We start from the raw sequence: 13,602 nt of genomic DNA on the forward strand, positions 1-13,602 counted from the left end.
GGTTCGTAAAGATATTTTGGTTACTTTAATATAATTAGATGTGCTTGGTAAATAACTACATAAATATCATAACTTTTTAACAGCCTTTCTTCCAACACATGCATTTCTCCCCACTCCATTGCAAATGAGGCAGATGTCAAAGAGAACGAAGTGCAGGGCTTCTTCCAACAGCCTCTCTTGTCCTCTCTTGTTCCTTCCTCAGCTGTTGGAAGAAGCCCTGTGCGTCATTCTCTTTGACATCCACCTTGTTTGCAATGGGGTGAGAAGAAATCCATGCATTAGAGAGAGGAGAAGGCCGAGCTTCTGCTAGGGACAGCCTTTCCTCCCTCTAACCCATGGATTTCTCCCCACACCACTGAAAACAAGATGGCTGTCAATGATAATGAAGTGCAGTGGTTTTTCCATCAGCCGAGTCCTCCACTCTGGCAAAGAAAGTGGGTGGACAGAGCAAGCAAGGTGCAGACAGGTGGGGCGAGAGAGTGAGCAAGTGGTGAGTGGGTGGGTGGGGGAAGTATGCAGGGGCAGGCCAGGGAAGGGACCATACAGGTACATTGACTTCCGGCTCTACCAGTATGGAAACATATGCCAGATTTCCACTACCAGCTCTGGAGTACCGATGCGTGCCTGTAGTAACCCACCATTGATACTGTATACTGTAGATCAGCCCTCCCAGTGATATGCTGTGAGGTTTATGGCTGGTGAGCACTGATATCTTCACAATCTTTTTATTAAAATGCCTTTGTAATACAGGGGGTTTTAATATAAGGATCCGTGCCATTTTGTCTTGTCCTTGCACTTTTTGAAGGGGTGGCGGGCAAGAGCGTATTGCCGAGGACCATATGCGGTGACCACCCGTGGCCAACAAAAACAAAAAAGAGATTTGGGTGGGAGAGCAAGAAGCCGAGGAGTTCCTTGTTGTGTTTTCCACAAGGGACAACAGTCCCTTAGAAGGAGGGGGAGGAGAGAGAGAGATGATGATGATGATGATGATGATGATGATGATGATGATGATGATGATGATGATAACAACAACAACAACAATTAAGTATCAAAAACCTTTTGAGTTTGACAATATAATACGTTATCCAAAATTATAAACAATCTTATTTTCAGATACATTTTTTTGCCATTTCTGTTATTTTCTTTTAAAAAAATCAAACTTGCTTCCAGTTTGTGCCTTCTGGCAAACTTGGCAAGAGATATAGCTTGTCATTGCTTTCCTCATAGGTCTGAGAAAATTTCTCTCTCTCTTTCTTTCTTTCTTTCTTTCTTTCTTTCTTTCTTTCTTTCTTTTCTCTTCCTTTCTTTCCCGCTGATTTGTTTCCCTCTCTTTTCTCTATCTCTCATTTTCTGCCTTCAGCTCTCTTTCATTTCTCTCTACCTCTCTCTCTTTCTCCCCTTTTCTCTTTCATCTCTTTCTTGCGTGTGCAAGCAAAATACCCCAGGATCACGGTGGCAGGGTCACTAATTCCTTCCACTGCACTGGGGAGAAGAGCCACACTGTGAAGGAGACTCTTCAGCACTAGACTCGGGTCAGTGTGAGCCGTGGTCCCATTCCCCTCCTTCCTGAGCCAACATGAAGGGGACCATGGCTCACACTGACCTGAGTCTAGTGATGAGGAGTCTCCTGCACAGCATGGCTCTTCTCCACAATGCAGCGGAAGGAGTTGCTATCCCCACCACCATGATCCTGGGGTATTTTGCTTGCACGCACAAGAAAGAGATGAACGAGAAAAGAGGAGAAAGAGAGAGAGAGATAGAGAGAAATGAAAGAGAGCTGGAAGCAGAGAATGGAAGAAAGGGAAAAAAGATGGAAACAAATTAGAGAGAGAAGAGGGAGAGGGAGAGAGAAATGAAAGAGAGCTGAAGGGAGAGAATGAGACAGAGAGACTAGAGAGGGAAACAAATCAGCACTAAAAGCCATTCCCGTCCTCCCTCCCTTCCTCTCCACAATCTTCCCCCGAAAGCTTTTTCCCAAATAATACCAGCAGCCATTTCATCTCCACCAAAGAAGGTATATACACACACATGTGCGTGCCACACACACAAACACACATACACACGCACACACCAAACAAAAAATAAAATAAAATAAAAAATGGCAGAAAAGGAGAAAGAAGTGAAACCTCCAGAAAATAAATGAAACAGGAAGCTGGCTCATCCTGTAAAAAGAGAAATCAATGAAGAGATGAAGGTACATCTCTGCGCTCCCCCCTTTTTGTCACTGTATTGCAAGTGAGAAGGGAAGAAAAAAAGGGAAAAAGGGTAGCTGTGATGCCGTTGAGTCACAGAAAGAACGAGCGCCCTCTACTATGAGGCAGGAGAACTGCATGCCTCACCTACCTCAGGACTTTTAAACCTCGCTTAACTCTGCTTGAGCGAAAATAAAATGCTAAAAAGTCAGACTAGATGAGGCATGCAGTTCTCCTGCCTCATAATAGAGGGGGTTTTTAGAGGCTTTTTTAAACAGCTAGGCAGTCATTCACTGTGAGGCAGTAGCTAGCTAGCGTCACCTCAGCACTCGCCTTTTCCCTTTTACATTTTTTTCTTTTCATGATGAGAGCAGTGAGGCTGTGCCTCACTTGCCTCACCTGACTGCACATCACTGAGCGCTCCCCAACCTTCCAAGTCCACATCACATCACTGAGCGCTCCCCAACCTTCCAACTAGTGGAGATGGCAGAAATGGGTTATGGGGGAGAAGAGGTGTTTATGTGCCCATGACTTTTAGTTTACTTATTTTTTTTTTATTATTCTTTTTTGGACATTTCAGTTTGTTTATGTGATGCTGTGTGGTTCTAACAGTGTTTTGATTGGTTCTGAGATTTTTTTGTCAATATCTTATCCTTCCCATAGTTTCTGTTGGTTGCACCAGAGTGAGTTGAATGGTCAGGCATTATTTGATAAAGTTGTGTAGATAACCATTTTGTTGGCAATCTGTTTCCTTTTTTCCTGGTATTCTGGATTGAATGCTGCAATGTGTTTGTAAGCATCTGAATTATTTTCTTACATGACTCTTCTTGTTGGAGATTTGGTTGCTACTTGGTATAATGGAGAATTGGTTTGTGTGGGTTTTTTTTTCAATTTATCTAACCCATCTCTTTATAAAAAAAGCCTTCCACAATTAAATTCAGTAGTTTATATGTATATATTTTCTATTGGGACAATAAATGTGAGTTTAAGAGATATTTATTTCATACTGTAAATTTAGGTATTTTTATTTAAATGCAATTTCATGTGGAATTTTTTGTATCTGTGTAGGAAAGATATATTCATGAAATGTATTCCTTCTCTTTTAAATATTTCCATTAAATAAAAATGGTAGCTATTAATGGCATCTCCCAAGTTCAAATGTTTTGATGAATTAGATATCTGAAATTTCTGCCATATTCAGTGGCAGGTGCTGGTTATTGTTTTAATTATAAGAAATTGCTGGGACCTTTTTTTGATTCATGCAGAGACATAATATTCATTATTAGAACAAATACTTTTCATTATTTTCTGCTACTTTATGGTAGTTAATGTAATGTATGCTTCTAATTTCAGTTCTGTTTCCTCTACCAACACTTGATTGAAAAAAGGTTGAAAATGCTAAAATATATTTCCTTAATATTATTAAAGTGATGTGAAAAGTGGTTCTGGCATCCATGTGGCATGCAAACCATGAATTGCTAACTCCTAACTTAAAACAACTTTGGAGTTCGTGTTATTTAAAGCAAACTGACATGTTTAGTTTCAAATCAATTATCTGGCCACTGCTATGTTATTTATATATTACACTAGCTGAAATATGAGACTATAGAAAATTCTTTTAGAGTAAATAGTGGAGTGCTATTTTTCTTATCTTCTTTACCTACTATGAACATAGCTCCCTTTGTTAATAAGATTTCTTTCCTTCCCAATTGATTCTGGAAATAAAGCACAGTGATAAGAAAGCCCTACTGTGGAAAAGGTCAAATATTAATTTAGTGTTTCACAAATTTCTTGATCACTTTGATTTAGATAAGGAGTAAGAAAGTGTAGCTCTGTAGTTGATCTGAAACTTCTTTTCCACCTGATCATTGGCAAGACTAGCTTAAAATAATGGATACTGGACCAACAATTTCTGAAATATCTATTTGTTCAACTTGGTTTGGGTGAAATATATCATAGTTTTCAGACTCCTTTAGACTTTATTTTATTTTCTTTCCTTGCTAAGAATTTCAAATCTATCTATTTTAAAAGTAAGGTTGAATTCTACTTTAGTATTCCAAGAAGCATTATTGCAATTTGTAAATCAAGCTACCCATTCTAAGTTTAGAAAATAAATAAATTAAACCTTATTAAAACTTCCATGGGAAATTGCCACAGAATCCCAGTCTTGCAATCTACATTGGAAATATGAGAACACATTCTAGAAGAGACCTTTGGAATATTGCCATGAAAACCAAGTGGGTATGTCCATGAGGTTGCTATCTAACTGGAAAGAAAATTTAGATTTATGCCTTAAGGACATACTTGTGATCAGTGTAGGAAGAGTAATTAATAATTTCTGACTGCACATTGACATGTAAGCTTTCCTGTTTGAAAATTGTAATATCTCCCATATGAATGTAAATATATAATAAATAGTTTGAAATGCTTGGCATAACATCTAGATTTTCTTTCAGACAGACAATTTAATACCCCACTAATACAGTAGTAGATAAGAACTTAGTAAAAAAGGAATTTCTTGTTAGTACAAAGAGAAAAACAGAACAACAGATTTAGAAAGAATATTGGAAGTCTTCTAGTCCAACTCCCTCCTCAGGAAGGAATTTAGAATTTGGATTATTAGAAGGTGAGCGTTTCATCACTAAATATGGATCAATTGGAGATAGTTTATGCTTGTCTTTTTTGGCTCAATTATTTCAATCTTAAAGTAATGAACTATAGATTATTAAGGCAGTGTAACATGAGAAAGAACTTAAGTATGCTCTTATATTGAACAGTATTGTATTATTTTACATATCATGAATTCTGAATATGCCATACCTTTCTGTAATGTGAAATTCTGTGATTCCATACTATTTATTTAAATCAGTTAAAATAAAATATTGTCACAGATCCTTAGTACTTGAATTTGTAATTGTCAGTTTATTCATTACACAAATAGTTAAAAATTAGATATCAGTTCTCAGAATTTTTTTCTCCATTCTATTCTATGTGCTAAAACAAAAGTAATAATGAATTTAAAATGTAGGGAAAATTTTGTTCTTTTTCTAAGTGATTTCAGATATATTATTTCAAATATTCACTATTGACAGGAAAATTAAGACAGATTTTAAGACCATCTATAACAGAAGTTTGGACTTGTTAAGATACAAGCATACATCTTGAGATGGAACATGAATGTAACACTACGGAGATCTTACTAAGGAATATAAACAATTCAAAGGTAAATCTTTATGTTCTTATATTCTGTGAGAAATATTTTATTTATATAATCTGAATTTTATGTGAAGATCAATGATAACAAGATAGATGACAGGCAGATAGATGATAGAAAATCATTTTTGTAATAACTGAAGAGCAACATAATCTTTATAAGTGTGAGTAATTTAGTTTCTGTGAAATGTTTTAATCAGTTCAATGAATTTATTGCTTAAGAATATAAAACTAATACAAAATAATAAAAAACAAGAAAAGATAAAGATTTCAAACTAAATAAAAATTAAACTGAAAGAAAAGAAAAAAGAAAAAGGAAAAAATAGCATGAAGGGGCAGCTTTTGATCTTTTCTACAGCAGTTGCAAATATAATTATAAACTTTCCTCCTAATTGTGCCACAACAATAGCTCACTTCTTTCTATTATCTACCTTGGGTAATTATCAAAACTGTTAAATTCATTTTTTTTCTGTTTCATTGACTTCAAAAAGTCTATAAAGAGTTTCCAGAAAACAATGAATGTACATATTGCCTTTTCTCTGTTCAGAGTTCCATAATGTTTTTCCAACTTTTTGTCTCTTAATTTAAGATGCTGAATAGCTGTGTATTGAAGAGTATAGATAAATAACTTTATGCAGACATATGCAGAAATATAAGCAATAGGCAAAAGAGATGTATGGGATGTAGCCTTCCTTCCTTCCTTCCTTCCTTCCTTCCTTCCCTCCCTCCCTCCCTCCCTCCCTCCCTCCCACTCCCCACCCTCTCTTTTTCCTCCCCACAACTCTTTTTGAAAATACATGTCTCTTTTGAGAATATATATATATATATATATATATATATATATATATATATATATATATATATATATATATATATATATATATATTTTCTCTGTGTGTGTGTGTGTGTGTGTGTGTGTGTGTGTGTGTGTGTATTTCTGCTGATAAATAAATAACAGGAGACTAGTATAGATCTATTTCAAGCTATTTAGCTCTCATCAGCTAGCCTGAATAGCTTGAAATAGATCTATATTAGTCTCCCTTTATTTATTTATCAGCACAAATACACAAATGTAACGAAGGGAACAGTAAAAATATTGGGTTTCTGTCTGGATGGTCTCTTGTGATGAGCCGATGGACAGAGAATGGAAGTAGTGATCTTCCTCCCATATTTGGGCATACCGGGGGTTGTAAGTCTCTCTCTCTCTCTCTCTCTCTCTCTCTCTCTCTCTCTCTCTCTCTCTCTCTCTCTCTCTCTCTCTCTCTCTCTCTCTCTATCTCTATCTCTATCTCTATCTATCTATCTATCTACCTATCTATCTATCTATCTATCTATCTATAATGTTGTGTTTGTGCTGATAAATAAAATAAAGGGAGACTAGTATAGATCTATTTCAAGCTATTTAGCTCTCATCAGCTAGCCATACCCTTACTGGGATTCGAACCTGGGCATACCAGGGGTTGTGACTTTATATATATAATGTCTGTATATAGTGAGATTATACATATGTCTGTATACAGTGAACAAGAAATGGAAGAAAACTCTCAGCTATTCAAATTTCAATACTCAACTTACATTATTAAATGGGAAAAGTTTGATACCGCTATTCTAAATGTCCAATAATGTTTATGGATCAAAGAAAAAGGCAGGATGATGCTCTGGTCACCAAGATTAATTATTTTCTTTCAATTATAATTTAAGAATCATTTGACTTTCCACCAGCAGGGAAGAAACCAGTCAACTCCTATTGAATTTATCCTTCTGGGATTTGGCAATCGCCTTGAACTAAGAATAATCCTCTTCCTATTATTTCTTCCTGTTTATACTTTCTCCATTGCTGGTAATCTCTTAATTGTTTCAGTGGTTGTGACTGACCAGCATCTTCATACCCCCATGTATTTCTTCCTTCTTAATTTGTCTTGTTTGGAAATCTATTATATTTCTACCATTCTACCCAAAATGCTGGCTAGTTTTGTAACTGGAGATCAATCTATACCTATCTATGGATGCATTGTACAATATTTCTTCTTTGGGGTTCTGGTAGCCACTGAATGCTACCTTTTAGCAATGATGTCTTATGATAGATATTTAGCAATATGCAGACCACTGCATTACACCACACTCATGAATGGTAGACTCTGTCTCCAACTGGTTCTTGCATCTTGGATGAGTGGCCTCTTGACCAACACTATCATAACCTCCTTACTGCTGAAGCTTACCTTCTGTGGACCCAATGAAATTGATCATTTCTTTTGTGATATATATCCAGTAGCAAACATTTCATGCAGTGATACACACCTAGTAAAGCTTGCTACCTCTATTTTATGCATAATTGGAGCAGGGATCCCTTTTCTCTTAACAGTGGTCTCATACATCTGTATTCTTCATACTGTATTACAAATTAAATCTAAAATTGCCCAACAGAAGGCCTTTTCCACATGTTCATCCCACCTCATTGTAGTGACAATTTTCTATGGCTCAGTATTCCTTGTCTACGTAGTTCCAGAAACTGAAACACTAAAAGAGCTACATAAAATCTTTTCTATATTCTATACTGTCTTAACTCCTATGCTCAACCCTCTTATCTATAGTTTGAGAAACAGAGAGGTGAAGGAAGCTCTCTTCAAAGCCATCAGGAAATATAGCAACAAAATTTCATAATCTTGTAATGGCATATATATTTAAATGCATGTAAATAATGGAGATATTTTAGAATAGAAGTTTTCTCTTTTTTAAATTTGATATGAATCAGAAATGCATTTTTTTTATTCTTTGTTAACAAGAAATGTAATTGTCCAGTGTTAATGTTTATTCTTTTAGAGGTGTCAAGCAGTTCATGGGCAGCCTAAATGAATTATCTCTAATGTGTATTTATGGGGAAAAATAAAGAAACTATTCTCTCTGTCTCCTTTTCCCTCCACCACCAACCTACTTGATTTTGTTTTTGCTCAATTGTATCTATTTTGTGTTACCTACTATCAACTTATGTAGAAGTTCATATAGTGAAAATATAGTATAATAGATTTCCATAACTTCCAAACCTCAAGGTAATTTTGTATTTCCAATTTGCCATCCCTGACCATTCCTTGGTTATTATGGAAGATATAGAGTAGCACATAAACATACCAGATTGGAGAAAACACTTTAGCAATATTTCTGCAATCACAAATAGTAAGAAGAGTTTATCTGCCCATAAAGATTGTGGATGAGGTCTCCTTAGTTGGATATGTTCTCATGGATCTGGGACTCACTAGAACAATTCATTTTGGATATGTAACTAGAATAATTAATTTTGGAAACCTGTATTGATTAAGGATTGACCTTACAGGCATAAATGCTTCCTTCCAGCTCTCTGATTTTTCTCTCCATCCATTTGTCTTTTTAATGGCTCTGAATTTCACAACAATTCACATTATTTGATTTAGGGTTATAGAATCTACCCAGTCTTCAACTCTATTTCATTATTCATTTTTATTTCCTGTAGTTCACAAACCCAAAGGTGCTTTTTCAAGAGGCAACTGGACTTTCCTGTTTTTCTTTAAAGACATTTTGCTTCTCATCCAAGAAGCTTCCTCAGATCTGACTGGATGATGAAAGATGTCACAAGAACTGTAGAAGATTCCAAGCTTCTTTGGATGGCTTGTTTTTTTTTTTTTTTTACCAAATCCTTAAAGAAATTGAATTGTTGATTGGGTGCACAAAAATTAGGGCATGCCCATTTATTTCAAAGTTCAAATTCCAAACATTAGGGGTACTCAAATGTTGTGACATGCCTTGGGGATTGTAAAGATATTTTGGTTACTTTAATATAATTAGATGTGCTTGGTAAATAACTACATAAATATCATAACTTTTTAACATTTTGTTTGTTTCATTTGCACATCTTACTTATTTAACTTAATAAAGACACAGAAAAACATTTCTCAGTAGTCTCAGTAAAACATCTCAGTAAGTCTGGCACAGTATAGTATGTCAAAGCTTCCTTAGTGTTCTTATACCCCAAAACACAAGTAGTTTCAGAGACAAGATACTTACAGAACAAGTAGAAATTATAAAGGTTTTTTTAAAATTTTCCCAGCCTACTACCTCTACATATTTTATACTTCAAATCCAATTCTTGATAGCATGGTCAAAAGTTCAGGATATGTTAGAGCTGGATTTAGAACTCTAAATTAGATTTAGCATTATCTGCACTGTCCACTATACTGCAGTAACCCCTGAATCTGAAGAATTCATGTTAAGCATGGAAAATGCAAATGAGATTGAGATTTGTTTTATTTATATGCTGCCCTATTCCCAAGGGGACTCAGGGCAGCTAACAACTCAAGGAGGAAGGGGAACACAAAGTACAATACAAGTAGTTAAAATGGCCAAGAGTCACACAGCCACACAGGTCGAGAGGGGAAGGGAACTCATCAACCCCAGGCCTTCCGGCACATCCAGGTTTTAACAGCTTTTCGGAAGGCCTGGAGAGAGGTGAGGGTCCAAATCTCTGTGGGGAGTTCGTTCCAAAGGGCCGGAGCTGCCACAGAGAAGGCCCTCCCCCGGGTAGTAGCCAGATGGCATTGGCTGGTAGACGGAACCCGGAGGAGGCCAACCCTGTGCGATTTAATGGGTCTTTGGGAGGTAATTGGCAGCAGGTGGTCTCTCAAGTACCCAGGTCCAATACCATGAAGGGCTTTATAAGTTACGACTAGCACCTTGAAGCGTATCCGGAGACTGATCGGTAACCAGTGCAGCTCGCGGAGGATAGGTGTAACGTGGATGTACCGAGGCGCACGCACAATCGCTCGCGCGGCTGCATTCTGGACGAGTTGAAGTCTCTGAATGCTCTTCAAGGGCTGCCCCATGTAGAGCGCATTGCAGTAGTCCAGTCTTGAGGTCACGAGGGCATGAGTGACTATTGTGAGTGCCTCCCGGTTCAGGTAGGGACGCAACTGATGCACCAGGCGAACCTGGGCAAATGCCCCCCTGGTCACAGCCGACAAATGATGTTCTAAGGTCAGCTGTGGGTCCAGGAGGACTCCCAAGTTGCGAGCCCTGTCTGAGGGGCGTAAAATTTCACCCCCCAGCTTGAGTGATGGAATACTAACCAAACTCTTGGGAGGAAAACACAACAGCCACTCGGTCTTTTCTGGATTGAGCACAAGCTTGTTAACCCCCATCCAGACCCTGACAGCCTCCAGACACTGGCACATCACGTCAACCACTTCACTGAGTTGGCATGGGGCTGACAGATACAACTGAGTATCATCCGCATATTGATGGTATTTTATCCCGTGCCGTTAAATGATCTCACCCAGTGGCTTCATGTAGATGTTAAACAGGAGGGGGGATAGGACCGAACCCTGAGGAACCCCATATTTCAGGGGCCTAGGGGTCGACCCCTCTCCCCCGACCAACACCGACTGCGACCTGTCCGAGAGGTAGGAGGAGAACCACCGAAAAACGGTGCCTCCCACCCCCACCTCCCCTAACCGTCGCAGAAGGATACCATGGTCGATGGTATTGAAGGCCGCTGAGAGGTTGAGAAGCACTAGGATCGAGGGATGACCTCCATCTCTGGCTCTCCAGAGATCATCGCTCAGTGGGACCAAAGCGGTTTCCATGCTGTAGCCAGGCCTGAATCCAGACTGAAAGGAATCCAAATATAAACCAACAAAGGATTGTGTGAGACTTAACATGTTTATTATGTCATCATGTTTTGGAGATCCTTGTTGAATGCATAGAACATAATTTTTAAACAGGAAAAAAATACACTAAATGCATTAACAATTCTCATGTAACCATTCAAATCACGTTTGTTGGGTTAACCTCCCAATCCACCCCATAGCTGCTTATAGGCAACCACACCAGTGGTGGGTTGCTTTGGGTATGGTCGTACCAGTTATAGCCAGGAGCAGCTGACAGCATACCTGTATGGTGGCTCATTTGGCCCACCTGTCCGCCTGTCTTCTTTACCTGTTTTTAAGCAACGGGCCAATTGTGCACTTGCACACAGCATGCGGCACCTGTGTGAGCCCCAACAAGCAACTGGGTGTCACAGTGATGGTGGATTGTACATGCATGCCCAGCGTGCGTGCATGAACAGGATACCCAACCCCGTGAGAAGTGTACCGGTAGAAACAACATGAAAAAGCAATTGATTAGAGAAAGATATGTATGCATTTATCTAAAAACCTTTAAAATGTATTATTTTGCATCCCAATCTTTTGAAGGCTTTGTGAACTTCTTTGTTTCTTAAGCGGTAGATCAGAGGATTAATCAGAGGTGTCAATACCGTACAGAAAACAGAGAAAGCTTTATTGAGTTGCCTCAAAATTGGTATATTTGGCAGCATGTAGACAATGGTTACTGTACTATAAAAAATTCCAACCACTATGAGGTGAGAGGAACAGTTTGAGAAAGGCTTTCGTTTTCAGAAATTAAAGATATCTTTAGAATGTTTTCAATTATGCAAAAATAAGAGAGTGAGTAGAAATGGTGCAATAGTGAAAGAAAAGTCAATATGAAGGTAACAAGTTCTAGCAGTTTTGTGTCACTACATGACAAATTTGTTATTGGAAAGAAATCGCAGAAATAATAGCCTATAATGTTGGGTCCACAGAAAGATAATTGATCCACCAAACACATCAAAATGCCACTACCCATCATAAAACTCACCCATGTTGCAGCTATAAGTTGAAAACAGTTTTTTATTCATAATAGTTGCATAGAGGAAAGGTTTACAAATGGCCAGATAATGATCATAGGACATGGACGCCAGGAGTTATGTCTCTATACTAACACAAGAGCCAAACAAATAAAATTGGGTCAAGCATCTAGTAAAAGAAATAAATTTCTGACCACTGAACAAATTGGCCAATGTTTGGGGCAAAATGATTGAACTATAGCAGGTCTCTTGCCAGAAAGAAGTACATAGGAGTGTGAAGTTGATGGTCAGCTATAACTAAAATATAATGAGGAGATTCCCAATTACTATTGCAAGATTAATAATTAGGAAGAACAAGAATAAATAAGGCTGTAATTCTGGGATATTTCCAAAACCCTCAAGAAGAAATTCTGTGATGGATGACTGGTTTCCTTTCTCTGTGCTTTGCATTGAATGCATCCTCTGCAATCACAGCAACTCAAGAAAATTATGACAAAAATGTTTTTTCAGGATAGGCTCAGGAAGACTTGCACATGCTGCTTTAAATTTGCTGAAAATTTTGACATTAGATAGCCACTGAAAATTTTTATCCTGTGCCATCTTCTGATTTAAGAAATACCATTTTGCATCCCTTCTTTGCAATACATATATACCTTATTTCAACTGTTCAGATAATTCTGAGCGGACTTTATAGTTAGCTCTGATTCATATTTCCCATAACTTTTTTTTAGAATCTGATTCTAGGAAACATGATAGTTTGTTTCTTAAAATGTTATCAAATAGAATACCATATTTTTTTTCGGAGTATAAGATGCACCAGAGATTTTGAAGAGGCAAATTAAAAAAAAAGTTTTTGCACTCTGCAGACCTTCCCAAAATGGCCCATTTTTCATGAAAATGTGCCCGTGTTTTTTTTAAAAAAGGGCATGAATAGCCTTTAGGAGGCTTGTAGAGTGCTCCCGGGGGGGGGGGGAATTGAGCCAAAAAACAGCCCATTTTTTACTCATTTGTGCCCTCCCCGGCCCCCAGGAACAGTCTGAAAACCTCCTAAAGACTATGCATGACCATTTTGGTGAAGGGGGCAGGGTTTCTGGAGGCAAAAAATGCTATATTCAGTGTATAAAACGCACCTGGTTTTCAGCCTCTTTTTTGAGGGAAAAATGTGTGTCTTATACTCTGAAAAATATGGTAAATTAAAATTAAGCAATATGGCTTTTTGATGATGCTCATCAAATTGGTCCAGTGTGTAAAAGACTAAAGCATAAAAGCTACACCCACACCCACCCACATGCATGGATCAAAATCATATCCTACATACAATTTATATCCAAACAGGGTGTTCATATTAGTAAAACATAAGTAGATCATTCCACCAATGCTTATGTACAGCACTGTGGGTAACTTGATTCTCCCAAATATAGATAGACAGACAGACATATATAGATATAGATGTAGATGTAGATGTAGATGTAGATGTAGATGTAGATGTGGATACGGATACGGATACGGATACGGATACGGATACGGATACGGATACGGATACGG

General features: G+C 37.8%; 1 protein-coding gene across 1 annotated transcript; it reads left to right on the forward strand.

The window, feature by feature from the left end:
• The first annotated feature begins 5,358 nt into the window (after window positions 1–5,358).
• On the forward strand, window positions 5,359–8,066 carry LOC116521297 (olfactory receptor 6B1-like). Its single transcript, XM_032235983.1, has 2 exons — window positions 5,359–5,415; window positions 7,107–8,066. The coding sequence occupies exons 1-2, from the start codon at window positions 5,359–5,361 to the stop codon at window positions 8,064–8,066; spliced, it is 1,017 nt and encodes a 338-aa protein (XP_032091874.1).
• The last annotated feature ends 5,536 nt before the right edge of the window (window positions 8,067–13,602 follow it).

Source organism: Thamnophis elegans, chromosome Z, assembly GCF_009769535.1.
Source record: "Thamnophis elegans isolate rThaEle1 chromosome Z, rThaEle1.pri, whole genome shotgun sequence".
NCBI lineage: Eukaryota > Metazoa > Chordata > Lepidosauria > Squamata > Colubridae > Thamnophis > Thamnophis elegans.

Excerpts from the sequence above, each read along its gene's own strand:
- LOC116521297 (XM_032235983.1), top strand. The coding sequence starts at position 5,359 with ATGGAACATGAATGTAACACTACGGAGATCTTACTAAGGAATATAAAC. Across the intron at positions 5,416-7,106 it reads GGAATATAAACAATTCAAAG|AATCATTTGACTTTCCACCA; the intron begins GTAAATCTTTAT and ends TTATAATTTAAG.